Here is a 19,696-nt window from a genome sequence, read left to right on the forward strand (position 1 = left end):
TATAAATAAATAAAATTTTCGTTTATTAAATAATTACTTTTGTTAAATTGCATTGTACTTTCTTAAAAATTGACATTTTTAAAGATATAAGCTCATCCCGATGTTATACTCATCAAGAGCTTTCATTTGAGTACCCACATGCATTTTTGATATATTTTTCATATATACATATATATAACATATATTTTAAAGATATAAGCTCATCCCGATGTTACACTCATCAAAAGCTTTCATTTGAGTACCCACATGCATTTTTTATATATTTTTCATATATACATATATATAGTATATATAAATATATAAAATATATGAAAAATTGATGTGGGTACTCAAATGAAAAGTCTCGCTGAGTGTAACATCGAGATGAGCTTATATCTTTAAAAATGTCAATAGTTCACAAGATACAAGGTCATTTCTTAATTATGTATCCTAGATCGACTTAAGAAAAAAGTATAATTTTATACAATAATAATAATAGATCAACAAATTAATTGATGACTTTTTTTGTAGGAGCATCGTCGATATTGAAGAAAATCAAGTCTTCGAGACAACAGATCAGATTCAACATGAAACCTACGAAACAACGAAAGCGCATCGAGTAGTTTCGGTTCAGGAGCCAGTCATAACGGAAGCGACAGCTTCATTGAAGAAAGTCGACGAAAAGACACAAAAAATCGTGCCTAGACACGAAGATCGAGCTCAGGTTACTTCTGAAACCTTCGAGACTGTTTCCGTGTCTGAGGTTCATACTGAGACGAACATCCAAGAATTAAAGCGAGTTGAAGCCAAGACACGCAAAGCTAAAAAGACGGTAGAAGCAGAGAAGAAGGACCGAAGGAGAGAAGTTGAAGTTACTATCGAAGAGGTTATCAAGAAGCAGAAAGTTCATCTTCTGAGAGCCGTTGAAGAAATTATGGAGCTCCTGAATGTCAAAGAGTTTGGACCTGGTGAATCGCCGCTTCGTGAGCTCGCTACTATAGGATTTCTGGTCAGCAATGGAGTTCCGGTTAGCGAAATAAATGAAGCTCTTTATAGAACCGATCAATTCCCGGCGCTAAGAACTCCGGATGCACAAAATGCTCTAGTTCAATTGGTCGAGAGAGAAGGCCACGGCGCTTTGATCACCCAAGTCCTTACTGAAGAAACTACTACTGATGAAGCTATTGTCGCGGCTACTGTTGGTTTCCGAGCTTTTATGAGGATGATTGAGCTTGTACACACTACCGTTGAAGAAGTTATTACTCATTTCGCTCCCGAAGACTTCCGACCAAGAGCTTGGGAAGTCACTGAAATTACTGAGGTATTTTTTGCTAATTTTTCTAAGGTAGTTTGGTAGCCAAATCACATTAAATTGACTCCAATTTTTTTTTTTTATTTGAAAGATTATTTTTTTTTCCACTAATGGAAAATAATCAGACTTTTTTACCACAGTAACTATTAAGAGTATCCCCGTTCAACAACGAAAATTAATGTTTTATAAAAAATCGGCAAACTTTAACTGAAAAAAAACTTTTTGAAAGACAGAACGATATTTCAAAAGTAGATTGAATGAAATTGAAAACAATTTAATGCATAGTTTTAATTTTATTAATTTTTTAAATATTATAGCTAGCAACCTTGCAGTCACTACGTGACTGCCGTGACTTGTGAACTTTAAATAAATAAAATTTTGGTTTATTAAATAATGATTTTTGTTAAATTGCACTGTAATGTCTTGGCTATTGACTTTTTTTAAGATTTAAGCTCATCCTGATGTTACACTCATCAAGAGCTTTCATTTGAGTACCCACATGCATTTTGATATATTTTTCATATATACATATATAAAATATATATAAATATATGAAAAATTGATGTGGGTACTCAAATGAAAGGTCTCGATGAGTGTAATGTCGGGGTGAGCTTATATCTTTAAAAATGTCAATAGTTCTCAAGATAAAAGGTTATTTCTTAATTATTGACCTTTTTAAAGATATAAGCTCATCTCAATGTTACACTCATCAAGACCTTTCATTTGAGTACCCACATGCATTTTTGATATATTTTTCATATATACATATATATAGTATATACAAATATACAAAATATATGAAAAATTGATGTGGGTACTCAAATGAAAGGTCTCGATGAGTATAATGTCGGAGTGAGCTTATATCTTAAAAAATGTCAATAGTTCACAAGATACAAGGTCATTTCTTAATTATATATCTAGAGATAGAGCATTTTCGAAAGCAGCCTAAATACTTATCATAATAAATTGACGATTACTTACTTGTAAAAGAAAGAAAAAAAAATTTAATTTGCTTTCGGACTGCGACTACTAAACTACCTCAATAAAAAATTTTTTTATTAATATTCTAAATGTCTACTCACTTTTTCAAGGCTGAAGTTGAAGAACACATCACAGAAAGAGTATCCGTCGTCCAAACTACAGAGGTCCGCGTAATGGGTGAGTTACGACAAACTGGTGTGCCTTTTGAAATTTACCATTGATTGAAAATGAAAAAATATCTGAAACAATATTAATATTAATCTATTAAATGTCAGAAATAAATATATTTTTTGAAATTTTACACGTGTTTGTGTGTGGCTGAATTGTAAATTTTTTTTTGCTTATGTTATGTATATAATTATAAATACTTTTATTTAAATTTAAGCTTTTTAATAATACAAAATAATCCCAAAGCTTGTAAATTTTATAAATGCATCAAAACTAATTTTATTTATAAAAAAATTTTATATTTTATAATAAACCTGTGTTATATTAATAAATTAATAAATGTGTTTTTTTTTTTCTATAAAAATAAATTTATAAAATAAAAAATGTGTGTGAATTTTTAATATTTTCCTTTTATAAATTCCTATAGAACAAAAAATTTTTAATGTTTCTTTTGCAGAGAAACGTGAGGAGAAAAAAGCGATCCTGAAGCAAGATGTTCGAGAAATTAAAGGTTTGATGTTAAGAGTTACGATGATGCATGGAAAAATTTATTTTTCTCATTATTTCTCATTATTTTAAATTTAATCCAATTTCACGCAATAATAGATAAACAATAAATATTAAAATTAAAAAAATAAACAGAAGGAAATTGACGGTCAAGTAATCTCGAATCTTTCATAAATTTTAATCAATTCTCATTATAGCTTCACTCTTTAAATCCATCAAACGCTTTTATTGTAAGCTTCTTATAAAATCATCTTATAAAATCAATATATTATTTTTATATTCTTCTTTCAGATGCATGAAGCTTTCTTGAACAATGATATTAAGCCAGTGCAAACATACCGCTTATGCCGCTATGCTTTCTTCACGCAGTAACTCCATTAAGTTTTAACTAGCCCAAAAATAATAAATAGTCAAATAATTTAAAAAATAATAAATATATATATTTTCAGTAACATATTCATGTATTATCAATCTAAGTTTTCTTTCGCCTCCAGCTCTAATCGACGTTTACGTTCCATCAATTCATCACGCCAAAGCTTTATTGCATTAGCAGCTTAGTTTATTTACGCTGTAAGTAATCATCGCATCTTTTTTTTTTTGCTTTTTTTTATTTTCATTATAGTAAATTATTTTTTACCCCTTGAATCCTTCAAGCAATGTAACTTACACGAATCTGCAAACATCATTTCTCTAGTTTGCTCACTCAATTACTCATTTATTATCTTAAATAATCTTTCACATACTACAAATAATATTTATATCATATCCATATCAATCAATTTATTATGCAATATATATTTAAATAATTATTTTTTTTTAACATGTTTGCAACTTGCTACATTATAGTTTTATTGATGTCCACCAGAGAGACACGTTAAAATAAATTTATATTGTTAAAAATTGAAAAGATTAATAAACAATTGGTATTAAATTTGTTTTCTTTATATTAAATACGTCTCTGTGTAAGTTGGTTTGACTTCTGTTGGTTCCGTAAGATGGTAAACAATTTTTCATTTATGAAAATGTTAATTATTAAGCCTGTTGGGTAATAAAGCCTAGTTATGAGACAGTAGCAATAAAAAAAAAAAATCACTGATAAATTCAGATTTTTATAATTATTTAAGGACATTTTTCATATATGAAAAAGACTTATGTTAACAAGAAATGGTCGTTTTCAAAATAAAATAAATTTTTTTAAGAATGCATTACAACCTAAATTAAATTACAGTTACAATTGTTTCACTTCTATTTCTTCGCGATAGTAGAAGAAATTTACTTGCGCACTCTCTATACTTGAAAAAACAATCGTATTCTCGATAATTTTGTCTTCCATAATGAAAAAAAAAATATTTCAATTATAGATCTTAAATACTAAACATTTTGAAATTATTAAATCATGTTAAAGTAGGCAAAAATTATCCGTTAGTAGTAAAATAACCTCAAATTGCAATTTTATTTTGGCTTATGGTAAGAGTAACCATTTTGTCGTTAATACTTGAAAGAAATTGTACTTAAATAATTATTAATACGATTTTTTGTTTAATATCAAATAATTTTTAGCCCTTATTACCCGCCGGTACTTTTATTACAAATAAAATATTTTTTAAAGAAGAAATATTTCTTCGAATATCTTAAGCATGGCATTTATTTATAAATATTTTTACCTCCCTCCACTCAACATTATTTTATTATTTTTTTTGTTATTTTTTTATTTGCAAGCACGTTTTTTTTTTTCCAACAATATAATACGACAAAACAAACGCACTTACGCTGATTAGGCATCCTCGTCGCATGAGCTGCAGTTTGTCTCAAGGTATCGTCGATTTGCATTTTTATTAATTGCAGCGCAAATTTATTATTTTTCTTCACAATATCGACTACGCAAAACCTATCTGTATACTTTATCCATTTCTTCTTTAATTATTTATTTATGAATTTTTTTAATTGCTAAACTCTAAACACACATAACCTGATTACACATACCTTGTTAACATAATTTCCACAGAATACGAGGACACTCAGCTAGTACACGAAACACTGCACAAAGAAATACAACCAGAAGAACACGGGTCTCGAGTGGTTGAGGACACACAAGAACAGGATAGGGAAGTAGTTGAAATTGAGCGCGATGAGAGTAGGTTAGTTGTGAAAAAGCCGAAGAAAGATACGCGAAAAAAGAAAGAAGAAGAAGAAGAAGAAGAAGAAGAAGAGGTTGTGGTAGTTGAAGAAGAAGAAATAGTTACGAAAAGAATTAGAAAGCCTACGGGCAAGCAGAAAGTAGCAGTTGAGATTGAAGAAATAGTGGAAGAAGAAGAAGAAGAGGAGGAGAAACGTAAGAAAGTTATCAAAGCTAAAAGACCTCAAAAAGGCGAAGAAGAAATAGATTTTGAAGAAGTTGAAGACTTTGAAACAATTAGAGACACGGCACTGCCATCTGTGCCAGTTAATACGTCAGTGCAAAGCCACGAGATTGTTCCGTTGCGTAGAACTGCGGAACAGGCTCCTGGAAAACCTGACAGTGAAACAGCTAGGGTTACTTTGGATACTGTGAACGCTTTGGTTGAACAATACGTTCCAGTTCAGGAGAGCGAAGATAAGATCAGCAAGATCAAGCCAGATGAGAAGAAAGCTTTGGTGTCGATAGCTCCAGTTGAGCCGTACTCTACAACGGAGACAACTGTCCAAGGTTCTCATGGAGAATTCAAGGGTACCTTCAAGCCAACAACCTTTGAAGCAACACCTGGAGTTGTTACAAAACCGAAAGAAAGCTTGCAAGTTACGGAAATACTGGCCAGCGATGCTAAAATCACGGGATTAGATTTGAAGCAGGCTTTGACGATTCAAAAAGCTGACGTCGCTTTGACACTCCAAGAAGCTACGACTGTCAGTGAGACTACAGTGAATCAAGGCGAAGTTCCGAGCCAAGACTTTGTAGCGCCTGCTGCAGTGACCGCTGAAGACACAATGCTGCCTAATATCAGTCTTTCTGTCTACGAAGTCAATGAAGCTGTTACTGAAGACAAACTAGAACAAAGCAAGACAATTTCTGCAAAGCCACGGGTCAATATCAGTGCTGTAGAACCTTTAATAGTGGAAGAAGTCCAAACTGAAGACAAACCTGGAAAGTACTATCCGGAATTGATTGTTCCGACGGAAATGGCGACGACCACTGTTGTGGCGCAGAAGCTTTTTATTACTGAAGAAATGCATGCACCGGAGAAAGAAGGGGAGTATGTGCCAGGAAGATTGCCCATTGGTCAGAAAGCTCAGGTGGGCATGTCAGAAGGCGGGGAGGCGCCGATTATTGGTGAGCAGCCGATTCAGGAGATGGAAGGGGAGTTTGTGCCTGGAAAAAAGGTTGATACGTTTGAAGCTGAGACTAATGTCAATGTTTTGGAAAGCTTCACAGTTTCTACTGTGGAAACTCAACATCAGGAAGTTAATCTTGTGGTTGAAGAAACGAAGAAAGCTGTAGCTGATTTCAATGTTGTTGAGAAGAGTTCTGTGTTTACTACAGAAACAGTTACTTCGGAAAAAGAAGTTGAGTATAAGTTGGAAGAAAGACCGAGTGTCAAAACAGCTGACAGTTCGATTCTTCCTTTGGAAATTGGAAGTGTTTCGAGTACAATTGTTCAAGAGTCTGAGGGCGTTTATAATGAACAAGTTAAACCAACTTCTGCAATCGCTGAAACTAGTCTTCGGCCAGAAGAACATGTGATGGTTTCTCAGGTAGAAACTGCAGATTTGCCGGCTAACTTTAGCGAAGACTTGAAGTACGTCACAGAAAGTGGAATCGTTTCGGTGCAATTGACTGAAGCGAAGGTTGTTCAAGAGACTTTCACCCATGATCGTGAAGAGAAGTTTGATTACTCTGCTAAGCCTGAAGAAAAGATTGTAGACTTGATTTATGATTCAGTCAAGGGTATTGAAGTCTTTCAGACGACTTCGGTAGACAAAGAAGGTCATTTAGAGATCTACGAAATGCCTGAGAGTCATCGTGGAAAAGTTGTACCGACGCATTCTATCATATCCTTGCAGGTTGAAGAGACTCAGCCTGAGGACAATGTTCAAAAACTTGACAAGTTGGTCCCAGTTACTGGTAAGGCTAAAGTGGGGCAGGATAACTTGGTAGAAACTGTTGTAGATATTACAGTTGTTGATGAGGGCTTGAAGCCAGTGGAGAAAGATAAAGTACCTGAGTCGAAGTTTGCTGAAATTGGGTTGAATGAAGTAGAAAGTGTGAAGACAACGGAAGTTATTGTGAATGAAACTGAGGAAGACTATAGAAGTGTTTCCAAAATGGAGAGTGTGTTTGCAACAACTGGATTCACAACGCAATCTGCTGTTGAGTTGCAAGAGGTCAGAACTGAATCACCTACTGGAGAACTACCAGAAGAAGTCCGTGTCAGTGGGATGGCTCAAACTTCAGCAGTCCCACTTGAATCGGTTTCTGTTGCTTTGCACGAAATTGTTGAGAAGGAAGATGTTTATATGGCGGACATCAAGCCTGAGACTAAGACAGCTAACATTGATTACACAGAGACAAGATCAGGCGCTAGTGTCTTAGAGGTATTGACTCACGATCTGGAGAATGAATACCAACCGGGTGAGAAGCCACGAGACTTTATGGCTTCTAGTTCGATTGACAGTCGAACGATAGCCATGAAATCTGAAGTCTTGATTGAACAAAGTGCAGGAAAGATGTCTGATGACAAACCCAAGACTGCGAAAGCTTTTGGAACTCAAGAAGCGCTTGATGAGTTAGTTGTCGTTGAGACTAATGTTGCTGAGGCAGAAAAGCCAAGACTTGAAGAAGCGAAGCCAATTGAACAGAACGCTCAATTGGACATTGCAACTTCTGAGAATGTTTCGGTGATGGAAATTACGACAGCTCATGCTGAAGAGACTTTACAAACTGAAGAGCTTGTATCTGAAAAGACTGTTACGATGAAATTGACGTCAACTCATGAAGTGGCGCAGACTGAAGAGACGGTACTTGCTAATAACATTGATGATCTGTCTGAAGTAAGACCAAAAACAGAAAGCGCTACGCTGCATCAAAGCGGCTTGGAGATAGTTCAACAGATCGAGTTGACGGTTTCGGAAAAGGAATCGATACTTCCGGAGGATGTAAAGCCGAGTTTGAAAAACGTCGATATCAGCTTCACGGAAGGTGAGAGTGTCCAAGTACAGTTGACTCATTCGGAAGATAAAGAAGGCCAGCTTGAGGATCAGGTTAAGCCGAAAAGCTTTGAAGCGTCGGTAGACTTTGAAGTTAAAGTTGTAGCATCGCAATATGAAGTGATGAGTGACACTGGATTTGGAGAGTTGAAAACAGAAGTTCCGCAAGATGCTAGACCATCGGCATCTTTGCTGCCTTATGAAACTGCTGTTGCAGAAGAGGTTCAAACACGTGAAACTGAAGCTCCGTTGAAGGAAATTCAACCTGACAATCGAGTTGCTGAGATGTCGTTTGAAATAGGCGAGAGTATCATTGTGTCTGCTGTTGAAACAGGTGACAAAGAAAGACCTTTGGAAGAAGTTGCAAAACCGGAAAATAAATTAGCTACTTTTGATTTTGAAATGCATCCAGTTGCTGAAGCTTCAGAAACGATTACCCAAGATGGCGCTGGAGAATTTACGGTAGAAAAAACGCAACCAGCTACTGCTTTGATGGATCACGTTACGCACAAAAGCATTGTGATGCTCGAGACTTCTGTTGGAGACAGAGAAGGTAATATCGATAAGTTTGTCAGACCTGAAGGAAAAGTTGTTGACGTTGCATTTGAAGAAGCCAAAATTTCTTTGAGTGTCACTGAAACGATTTCGTCTGACAAAGAAAGAGAGTATGTAAGCAAAGAAGATATAGCAACAGAGAAAGCAACGTTTAACTTCGATGCTCACAGAGTTGCAGAACTTACTGAAGTTACGGCGTCTTCAATTACTGATGAGTTGAAAGAAAAGGCTCCAACATCAGCAGTCGCTAAAGAAGAGCGGTTGCCGTTTGAAGGAGTTATACAAACAGAAGCAGTAGTTTCTGAAAAAGAAAGAGAGTTTTTGGAGAAGCCTGTTATCGCTACAAATAAAGCAGAAATGATAATTGGAGATCAAGGAAACGTTACAACTGTTTCTGAAGTTATTATTGTTGACAAAGAAGGCTCACTAAAAATTCCTGAGAAACCAGAGGAACGGAGAGCTTCGATTGATATGACAGGACACCCCATAGCTGAGAAAACTGAAGTTACTGTCGACTCTAGTGCAGGAGTCCTTGAAGAACTGCAAAAGGTATCAGCCTCTGCAACTCCTTCGCAGACTCCCCTCGAGTCTGTTACAAGGATTGAGACACAACCATCAGAATCTGAAGGTTTGTTAACTAAAGATCTCAAACCAACGAAAGCACTTGCTGATTTATCCGTCGTGGAAGATCAAAGTATCCAAGTCACCATGGTAACGATAGAAGACAAGGAATCTGGTTACACGCCAAAAGATCTACCTGAGACAAAAATTGCAGATAAAGCTCTGGTTGGCGGACATTTGGTCGCAGAAACAACTGAACACGTGGTTGATTTCAGTACAGAAATCATAACTGAAGAAAAACCAGAGTTATCGACTGCTGTTCTAGATCAAATTCCTTTCAATCCATTGACTAGCTCACAGATGATTGTTGGAGAAACTGAAGATCATTTTGTTCCCGATGTCAAGCCTGAAGACCATACTGCTAAGGTTGATGTTGAATTTGGACGAAGCACTGTCACGATTTCTCAAGTACTTACGAGCGACAAGGAGACTACTTATACTCCAGAAATTTTCCCTAGTGAAAAAGCTGCGTCAATGAATATCAATTCAACTCATGAGATCGCTGAAACAACAGCTACGGATGTCCAAGATGCTCTTGGTGATATTGAGCGCATGAAACTTGACTCAGTGAAAGCCATTACTAGTCAAGAAGTCTTTAGAAGTCTTCAAGTATCCCAAGAAATTCCTCAAGACAAAGAACAATTCTTTGAAGGGAAGTTTAAGGCAAATGTGAAAGATGTTGAGGTGGTTATTGAAGAAGGAAAAGGTGTTACAACTATTACTGAAATCACTACTCAGGCCAAAGAAGGTACTCTTGATGATTTGGTTAGACCTGAAGCACGAGAAGCAGTACCTACCATCACATCAGGTCATGAAGTTGCAGAACAAACTGAAGTAGTAACTGATTTACTTGTTGGTCAAGTAGAAACTTTGCAGACAACTTCTGCGACTGCAAGAATTGGTCAGAAACCTTACGAAACGGTTCAGCTGATTGAAGAATTTCTTGGTGAGCGTGAAAGCGATCGCTTTGAAGTCAAAACAGTCACTTCAAGTGCTAAAGTGGCTGTAGATGAGCAAAGCTCTGTGATAGTTGCAACTACGGTGACTCAGGATGATGAACAAGAACTGCTAGTTCCGAAGAAACCCAAAGAAGAAATGGCAAAACCAGGAGTTGAAGGCAAAGAAGTGGCTCTGCAAAGTGAAGTCGTCCCAAAGGAAGGTGTTGATGATCTTTTGGTAACGAGACCGACAGAAGCAGTGGCTAAATCAACTCAAGGAACATTTGAGAGTGTCAATGTCATCGAAGCTATGCCTGAAGAACTAGGTTCAGATTTTACGGGCAAGTTTAAGCCTGATCAACGAAGTGCTGCTGTTTCGTTTGTCGAAGGAAAGAGTGTTACTGTTAATGAAGTTATGATTCAAGATAAAGAAGGCGCTATTACAGTAGTTAAACACATTGAAGGTGTTGCTGAAGTAAAACTGACCAGAGTTGGACAAGATGTTGCTCAGAAAACTGAAATCATTGTTGATCAAAGTGTAGGATCTATTGCGTCGTTCAAGAGTGACTCGAAAAAAGCTCATCCTACACAAGATACACTCGAGTCTGTGATAATTGAAGAGGTTCCTACAGGAGAAACTGAAGGTAACTTTATTAATTATCCGAAAGCTATTTCAAGTAAAATCACGCCGACTTTCGAGGAAGGACACAGTGTGTCTATCACTGAAGTAACATCAGGTGAGCGTGAGAAGGTCCTTGAAGAACAAAAACTTCTTGAATCACGCACTGCTGAAAGAACGGTGATTACGCAACATGGCAGTATTATGACTACTGTTGTAGATTCACGGGTTGATGTTAAGACTGATGTCTCAGTGGATGAGAGAACACCTCAGACAGCAACTCCAAGCCAAGATACTTTTGAAAGTGTCACGGTTTCGGAGAATATTATTGAAGAAACTGAAAAAACATTTGAAGGCAAGTTTAAACCAGCAACTCAGACAGCTAACATCGACGTTCAAGAAGTCAAATCCGTTTTGGTATCAGAGACAATGTCTGAGTTTAAAGAAGAAAGCTTTGAAGGTACTCCAAAGATCCATACAGTTCAAGCTAAACCTGAGTTCAGTGTTCTTGAAACTGTACAAAAGTCTCAAGTGGAGACGATTCATAGTATCGGCGAAGTGAAAGATGAAACTACAGTTTCTTCACAAGCGACAATGACTCAGACGACCATGGAGTCGGTTATAAAGACAGAAACGATGGCAAGTGAAAGAGAATCCACTTTTGAAGGGAAATTCAAGCCAGATGAATACAAGGGCGTAGCACAGATGGAAGGTCTTAGTACTGTTACAGTGACGGAGATCTTGTCTAATGAGATTGAAGACACTTTGACAATTGATCAACAGCCAAAGGATCGAAGAGCATTACCAAATATTACAGGTAGAGAAGTGGCTGAAACTATGGAAGTAGAAACTATTGTAGGTCCTGAAGAGTTTGAAAAGTTCAAAGGGCCTGAAGGCGTCAAAGGAAGGCCGCAAGTTGATACTCTCATGTCTGTTATTGTGTCACAGACAGTTTCTAATGAAACTGAAGAGTTTCTTCCTGGTCTCGAAGTACCATTACAGAAGAATGTACAAGCCAATTTAGATACTCGAGAGATCGCTGAGGTGTCTGAAGTCGAAATTATACTGACTGTTGGAGACTTTGTCAAAGCTGTAAGTCCGGAAGAGAAGAAGGGAAAGCCTGAAATAGAAGAGTTTGCTCCTTTGACAGTATCGCAAGTTCTGTCGCATGAAGCTGAAGTAGAAATGCCACGTCCTGAAAAACCAAGCAAGCAAATCGCTCAACCAAGTCTTCTGGGTCGGGAAATAGCAGAAACGTCGCAGGTAGAAATCTTGCTTAGTGCTCAGAAGCTTACTGAAGAATCGGCTCCAGAGGAAAGAAGAGTAACTTTTGGTTTGGAAGAAATGACTTCATTGATTGTTTCGCAGACAATGTCGGAAGAAGTTGAAAATGCTCTTCCCGGTGATGAAAAACCTGCTACTAAGAAAGTTGAATTTGATATTGTTGGTCGTGATGTTGCTGAAACTTCCCAAGTTTTGACCTTTGCTAGCTTCGATCAGTTTGAAGAGAAGAAACCGGGCGAACAGAAGGGCAAACCTGGTCTTGAAGAACATTCCTCCGTTACCGTATCCCAGGTTATTTCTAACGAGGCCGAAGAAAATTTAGCCAGTCCTGAAGTGCCTTCTACGAAGACAGCACAGTCTAATCTTTCAGGTAGAGAAATAGCTGAGACTTCAGAAGTTGAAACTCTTATGAATGCGGAAAATCTTGCTAGAGACAGTGCGCCAAAAGGAGAACAAGGCAAGCTAGGATTGGAGGAGATGACGTCTGTGATTGTTTCTCAAACGGTGTCGAGTGAAGCTGAAAATTTGTTACCAGGTGAAGAGATACCCAGTACCAAAACTGCACAGCCTGAAATTTTGGGACATGACATTGCCCAAACTTCTCAAGTCATCACGATGTCGAGTACTGGTGATTTTGTCGAAGACAAAGCTCCAGAAGAGAAGAAAGGTCAGCCTAGTCTTGAAGAAATGACTTCTCTCATCATTTCGCAGACTGTATCTGAAGAAGTCGAGGAACAACTCCCTGGTCAAGAAAAACCAAGTACCAAAACTGCTCAACCAGACATCATGGGTCGTGATGTAGCTGAAACAACTCAAGTCATCACGCTCAATGGCTTTGAAGAGTTTACTGAAGATCAACCAGTACAACAAAAGAGCAAGCCAGGCTTTGCGGAACTAACATCGATTACGATCTCGCAAGTTATTTCCAGTGAAGCTGAAACTGATATGCCGACCGCTGAGCAACCAACCACAAAGACCGCTGAAGCTGAAATATTTGGCCATGATATTGCTGAGACTTCTCAAATTGTTGCACTGTCAAGTACAAGTGACTTTGTCGATGAAAAAACTCCAGAAGGAAAGAAGGGCCAGCCAAGTCTTGAAGAAATGACTTCTTTGATTATATCTCAAACTATCTCGGGAGAATTTGAAGAAGTTCTTCCAGGTCAAGAAAAACCAACCACTAAGACGGCTCAATCAGACATCACAGGCCGAGATATAGCTCAAACTACCCAAGTGATAACTATGAATAACTTTGAAGAGTTTTCAGAAGACAAGGTTGTAACAGAAATAAGCAAATCAAGTTTCGAAGAATTAACATCACTGACAGTGTCACAAGTTGTTTCGAGTGAAGCTGAAAAAGAAATGCCAAGCGCTGAAAAACCAACTACTAAGATTGCCCAGTCAGATATCTTAGGCCACGATATTGCTGAAACAACTCAAGTTGTTACAATGTCAAGTACAGGAGAGTTCGTAGAGGAGAAAGCTCCTGAGCAGAAGAAGGGTCAGCCAAGTCTCGAAGAAATGACATCTCTCATCGTATCGCAGACTGTATCCGGAGAATCTGAGCAACAACTACCAGGTCATGAACAACCGAGTTCCAAGACAGCTCAACCAGATATTTCTGGCCGAGATGTCGCTGAAATTTCTCAAGTCATAACACTGAATGGTTTTGGAGAATTTACCGAAGTAAAACCAGAAGAACATCGAGGTAAACCTGGATTAGAAGAACATTCTTCTGTCAATGTGTCTCAAGTAGTATCCAATGAAGTTGAGGAAGTGTTACAAAGCCCCGAAGTGCCGAAGGGAAAGAAAGCTGAACCAAATTTATCAGGTAGAGAAATAGCAGAGTCTATTGAAGTCACCACTCATTTGACAACTGATGACTTTTCTACACCCCAAGCACCTGAAGGTCAGAAAGGCAAGCCCGGGTTGGACGAAATGGTTTCTGTGATAGTTTCTCAAACTATATCGAATGAAAGTGAAAATATTTTGCCAATTCAAGCACCAAGTGAAGTGACAGCTCAACCTAATTTCCTTGGACGAGAAACGGCAGAAACGATGCAAGTGACTACTGTTTCTCATGTTCAAGATCTTGTTTCAGAAACTGCTCCAGAAGGTCAACGAGTTAAGTCTCGTTTGGATGAATTTTCTTCATTGATCGTGTCAACAGCAATGTCCAATGAAGCAGAAGTGGCATTACCAAGTCCTGAAGTTCCTACGGAAAAAACTGCACTGCCGAGTCTTCTTGGTCGTGAAGTTGCAGAAACTAGTCAAGTACTAACAATGACTAGTGCTCAAGATTTAGCAAGTTCTAAGTTACCTGAAAGTGCTCAAGGAATGCCAGGTGTTGATGGATTGACGTCAGCTATTGTTTCTCAAGTTTTGTCGAATGAAATAGAAGAACAGTTGCCAGGTCGAGAAGTGCCAAATGAGAAGACAGCTCAACCTCAAATGACTGGCAGAGATATTGCTATGACGTCACAGACTATCACGTTAAGTAGTACAGAAGAGTTTGTAAGTTCAATAAAACCAGAAGAGCAAGAAGGAATACCAAATGTTGAAGAATTCAAGTCAGTTACAGTTTCTCAAGTTATCTCTAATGAATTTGGAGAAAAGTTACCCAGTGCAGAAAAACCTAGTGAAGGTTTAGCTAAATCTAGTTTGTCAGGCAGAGAAGCTGCTGAAACAATTCAAGTCACTACTGTTTCCAACACTGAGGAACTTGTGAAGGAAAAAGCTCCTGAAGGTCAAGCTGTACGACCAACAGTCGATGAATTAGTTTCCTTGACCATTAGTCAAGTTGATACGAATGAAGCTGAAAAAAGTTTGCCTGAAGACGAGAAGCCGAAAAGATACCAAGCGATGAAGCAGATGGATAGTATTGAAGTTGCTGAAACCACTGAAGTGATAACTGTAACTTCAACAGAAAAATTACAGGAACATGCAGTTCCTGAAGAGCAACGAGGTAGACCAAACCTTGAAGAACTTGTTTCTTTGTCAATCTCTGAAGTAACTCAGGGAGAAACAGAGGATATTCTTCCTTCTCCAGATGTTCCTAATAAACAATTAGCAGACTCTAGTCTGATTAGTCGACCAGTTGCTGAAAAATCTCAAGTTCTTGCTACCACAACCACCGAAGAGCTTCTCAGTGCACCACAACCTGAAGGAAAGAAAGCTGTTTCAGAACGAATTCCATTTGAGACGTTCGAACAAACTATTCAGCAGACTCACGAGGCTGAATCTACATTAACAATCTCCAAAACAGCTACATCTGCTCATGCGGAAGTTTCCATCAAGACTTCAAAGAGCGTAGAAGTGACGCAGGTAGTGGCTACTGAGAAAGAAGCTAAAGAAGTTATCAAAGGCATGGCGAGTGAAGTTAATGCTCAGCCAGATATCATGGAAAGCCAGGTAGCCGTAACATCAGAAGTCCTACCCAAGTCAACCGTTTCTGAGTTTGATGTTGCAAAGCCAGATATGAAAACCGCGCGAAAAGTTGATGACGAGAATAGAAGTGTCATAGTAACAGATTTTGAAACGCTTGAAGAAATGGAATCAGAGTTTCCTGAGTCCGTTAAACCTTTCTCAAAGTCAGCCACAGTCACGTATGAATCAGAACATCTAGAGCAGTATGTTGGTAAGTATTTATACTCTTCTACTAGATCCGTGTAGCTTCATTATCACAATTAGGAATGAACAGACTCAAAATACAGTCATAATACCTTCGTGATCATTCGTTATTGTCTTTGCATGTTATTATCTTCGCGATACACAGACTTAGATAATAATGTCCTTGTTAATAATTTGCGCTAGGGCTTTTATTTTGTATATTAGTTGTAGAGTAGACATTTAGATGTTTAGAATATTAGAGTTTTTTTTAAGTAGAATAGTTTACTGCAGACGATGGTGATAAGCGATGTAGCAACTGTAAACAGGTGAGTATTATGCCATAACACAGAATCACACTGCACATCTTACTACACACGTCATGCACTTTGAATAAATTAATTTAATATATCTTATTGTTAAATGTTTAATTGTAAGTTTCATCAATTGACGATAAATCAATTTTTCGGTAAAGTTTTGATAAAATTATCAAGAAGCCCTATTATTTAGAAGTCAAACCAAGCTGAAGCAAGCAGCAAACAACATTAACACACACATACATAATCACATCACAACTCTTTCTCTAATAATTTCAGAAACAACAGAAGCACCAGTCCATGAATATATACAACCAACAATACACCATGATACACCAATACACGAATACACTACAGATAAAATACAGCCACAGGTGGAATCAGACACTGAGGTTACTGAAGAATACACGACGACATTTAGGCGAGGCAGTAAAGACGACAGTACTGCTATTAAAACGAAGAAGACTATCATCAGGAAGAAGAAATTGTCAAGAGATGAAAGTGATAATGTTGTTGTGATTGAAGAAGTGTTAGATGATGTTAAACCACAGGTACAATCAATACCAAAGAAGCAATTTATGCCAATTGAAGAAGTTACAGGAGTATTTGAGAGTGATGAAACAGTTCCTTCAATTATTGAAGAAATTGAGGACGTTCCGGAAGAAAGAAAAGATACTGTCGAAAAAATTGATGTCATTAACGTTCAGGAAAATGGTGATGATAGAAAAATCACGAAAAAGAAAGTTGTTAGGAGAGATAGAAAAGGACGGAAGGTTGTTATAGAAGAAACTACGCTTGAGGAAGAAGGTAAAAGTCCTATTGTTACTGAAGTACCTATGTCATTTGATGATGATATGAGTGAGGTAGAAAAACCAACAATTATTGAACAAGAAGAAGTGAATGATAAGGTAACAGTTGAAAAACCAGAAAAACAAGGTGAAAAAACAGTGAAAGAAAAAGGCAAAAAAAGAGATGATAAGAAAGTTACTCGAAGAAAAAAGACAGGTGATAGTGTTGAAGAACAAGTGATTGAAGATAAAAATAAGGTATCAGTGAAGATCGTTAAAGCTATGCCTGTCGAGTTGTTTACGGAAGAAGTGACCGAGTTTCAGCCTGAAATAATTCATGTACAACCGATAGAAGTAGAAGAGACTCGAGAAGAAGTTATGATCACAACCGAAATAACAAAAACTGGTAAACCAAAAAGGGTGATAAAGAAGAGAATTATCCGTAGAAAAGGTAGGAAACAACAGATAACTGAAGAGCAAACAATAGAAGAAGAAGGTAAAGAACCTGTTATAACTGTTGTTGCAAATCCAGAAGAAGAAATTATACCTGAAGAAACAACAGGTGTCATTCGAGCAATTGAACCCGTTCAAGCCACTGAAAGAGAAGAAATTCGTGAAGAAGTAACAGTAACTCGAGAAGTTACTGAAACAGGCAAACCACGAAAAGTTACAAAAAAGAAAATCATTCATAGAAGAGGTCAGAAACAGCAGGTTACTGAAGAGCAAACAATAGAAGAAGAAGGTAAAGCACCTGTTGTAACTGTTGTTGCAAATCCAGAAGAAGTAATACCTGAAGAAACAACAGGTGTCATACGAGCAATTGAACCAGTTCAAGCCACTGAGAGTGAAGAAATTCGTGAAGAAGTAACAGTCACTCAAGAAGTAACTAAAACCGGCAAGCCACGAAAAGTTACAAAAAAGAAAATCATTCGTAAAAAAGGTAAGAAACAGCAGGTTACTGAAGAACAAACAATAGAAGAGGAAGGTAAAGCACCTGTAGTAACCGTTGTTGCAAAACCAGAAGAAGAAATCGTCCCTGAAGAAACAACAGATGTCACTCAAGCAATTGAACCCGTTCAAGCCACTGAGAGTGAAGAAATTCGTGAAGAAGTAACAGTAACTCAAGAAGTAACTCAAACAGGCAAGCCACGAAAAATTACGAAAAAGAAAATCATTCGTAAAAGAGGTAAGAAACAACAGGTTACTGAAGAACAAACTATAGAAGAGGAAGGTAAAGCACCTGTAGTAACCGTTGTTGCAAAACCAGAAGAAGAAATCATCCCTGAAGAAACAACAGATGTCACTCAAACAATTGAACCCGTTCAAGCCACTGAGAGTGAAGAAATTCGTGAAGAAGTAACAGTAACTCAAGAAGTAACTCAAACAGGCAATCCACGAAAAGTTACGAAAAAGAAAATCATTCGTAAAAGAGGTAAGAAACAACAGGTTACTGAAGAGCAAACGATAGAAGAAGAAGGTAAAGCACCTATCATTACTGTAGTTGCAAATCCAGAAGAAGAAATTATAACTGAAGAATCAACAGGTGTCATTCGAGTTATTGAACCCGTTCAAGCTACTGAGAGAGAAGAAATTCGTGAAGAAGTAACGGTCACTCAAGAAGTAACTAAAACAGGCAAACCACGAAAAGTTACTAAAAAGAAAGTCATTCGTAAGAGAGGTCTAAAGCAACAAGTTACGGAAGAGCAAACAATAGAAGAGGAAGGTAAAGAACCTGTCGTTACTATTGTTGTAAATCCAGAAGAAGAAATCATACCTGAAGAAACAACAGGTGTAATACGAACAATTGAACCAGTTCAAGCCACTGAGAGTGAAGAAATTCGTGAAGAAGTAACAGTTACTCAAGAAGTAACTGAAACAGGTAAGCCACGAAAAGTTACAAAGAAGAAAATCATTCGTAAGAAAGCTCGAAAGCAACAGGTTACTGAAGAAGAAACAATAGAAGAAGAAGGGCAAGCACCTGTTGTAACTGTTGTTGTAAATCCAGAAGAAGAAATTATACTTGAAGAAACAACGGATATAATACGAGCAATTGAGCCCGTTCAAGCTACTGAGAGTGAAGAAATTCGTGAAGAAGTAACAGTAACTCGAGAAGTTACTGAAACAGGCAAACCACGAAAAGTTACAAAAAAGAAAATCATTCATAGAAGAGGTCAGAAACAGCAGGTTACTGAAGAGCAAACAATAGAAGAAGAAGGTAAAGCACCTGTTGTAACTGTTGTTGCAAATCCAGAAGAAGTAATACCTGAAGAAACAACAGGTGTCATACGAGCAATTGAACCAGTTCAAGCCACTGAGAGTGAAGAAATTCGTGAAGAAGTAACAGTCACTCAAGAAGTAACTAAAACCGGCAAGCCACGAAAAGTTACAAAATCATTCGTAAAGAGGTAAGAAACAGCAGGTTACTGAAGAACAAACAATAGAAGAGGAAGGTAAAGCACCTGTAGTAACCGTTGTTGCAAAACCAGAAGAAGAAATCGTCCCTGAAGAAACAACAGATGTCACTCAAGCAATTGAACCCGTTCAAGCCACTGAGAGTGAAGAAATTCGTGAAGAAGTAACAGTAACTCAAGTAACTCAAACAGGCAAGCCACGAAAAATTACGAAAAAGAAAATTATTCGTAAAAGAGGTAAGAAACAACAGGTTACTGAAGAAGAAACAATAGAAGAAGAAGGTCATGCACCTGTTGTAACTGTTGTTGCAAAACCAGAAGAAGAAATCATCCCTGAAGAAACAACAGATGTCACTCAAACAATTGAACCCGTTCAAGCCACTGAGAGTGAAGAAATTCGTGAAGAAGTAACAGTAACTCAAGAAGTAA

At 37.4% G+C, this 19,696-nt stretch overlaps 2 protein-coding genes across 7 annotated transcripts in view; one reads left to right on the forward strand and one right to left on the reverse strand.

The window, feature by feature from the left end:
* Positions 1-2,441, reverse strand: part of LOC123267683 — a 141,393-nt gene extending 138,952 nt beyond the window's left edge. Inside the window, exon 1 of the mRNA XM_044732462.1 lies at positions 2,374-2,441. The gene's annotated coding sequence lies outside the window, so the exon portion shown is untranslated. The remainder of the gene's footprint in view (positions 1-2,373) is intronic.
* Positions 1-19,696, forward strand: part of LOC123267680 (titin) — a 110,457-nt gene that overhangs the window by 62,401 nt on the left and 28,360 nt on the right. Inside the window, exons 36-41 of one of the 6 annotated variants that reach the window (XM_044732442.1) lie at positions 511-1,300; positions 2,383-2,449; positions 2,898-2,951; positions 4,953-15,782; positions 16,348-18,794; positions 19,041-19,112. In XM_044732442.1, the coding sequence (XP_044588377.1) occupies positions 511-1,300; positions 2,383-2,449; positions 2,898-2,951; positions 4,953-15,782; positions 16,348-18,794; positions 19,041-19,112 (14,260 nt within the window). Of the gene's footprint in view, positions 1-510; positions 1,301-2,382; positions 2,450-2,897; positions 2,952-3,238; positions 3,333-4,952; positions 15,783-16,347; positions 19,247-19,696 lie in introns of those variants that run through there. The other 5 variants (XM_044732443.1, XM_044732444.1, XM_044732440.1 and 2 more) reach the window with 5 other exon arrangements.

This window comes from Cotesia glomerata, linkage group LG6 (assembly GCF_020080835.1).
Source record: "Cotesia glomerata isolate CgM1 linkage group LG6, MPM_Cglom_v2.3, whole genome shotgun sequence".
Taxonomy (NCBI): domain Eukaryota; kingdom Metazoa; phylum Arthropoda; class Insecta; order Hymenoptera; family Braconidae; genus Cotesia; species Cotesia glomerata.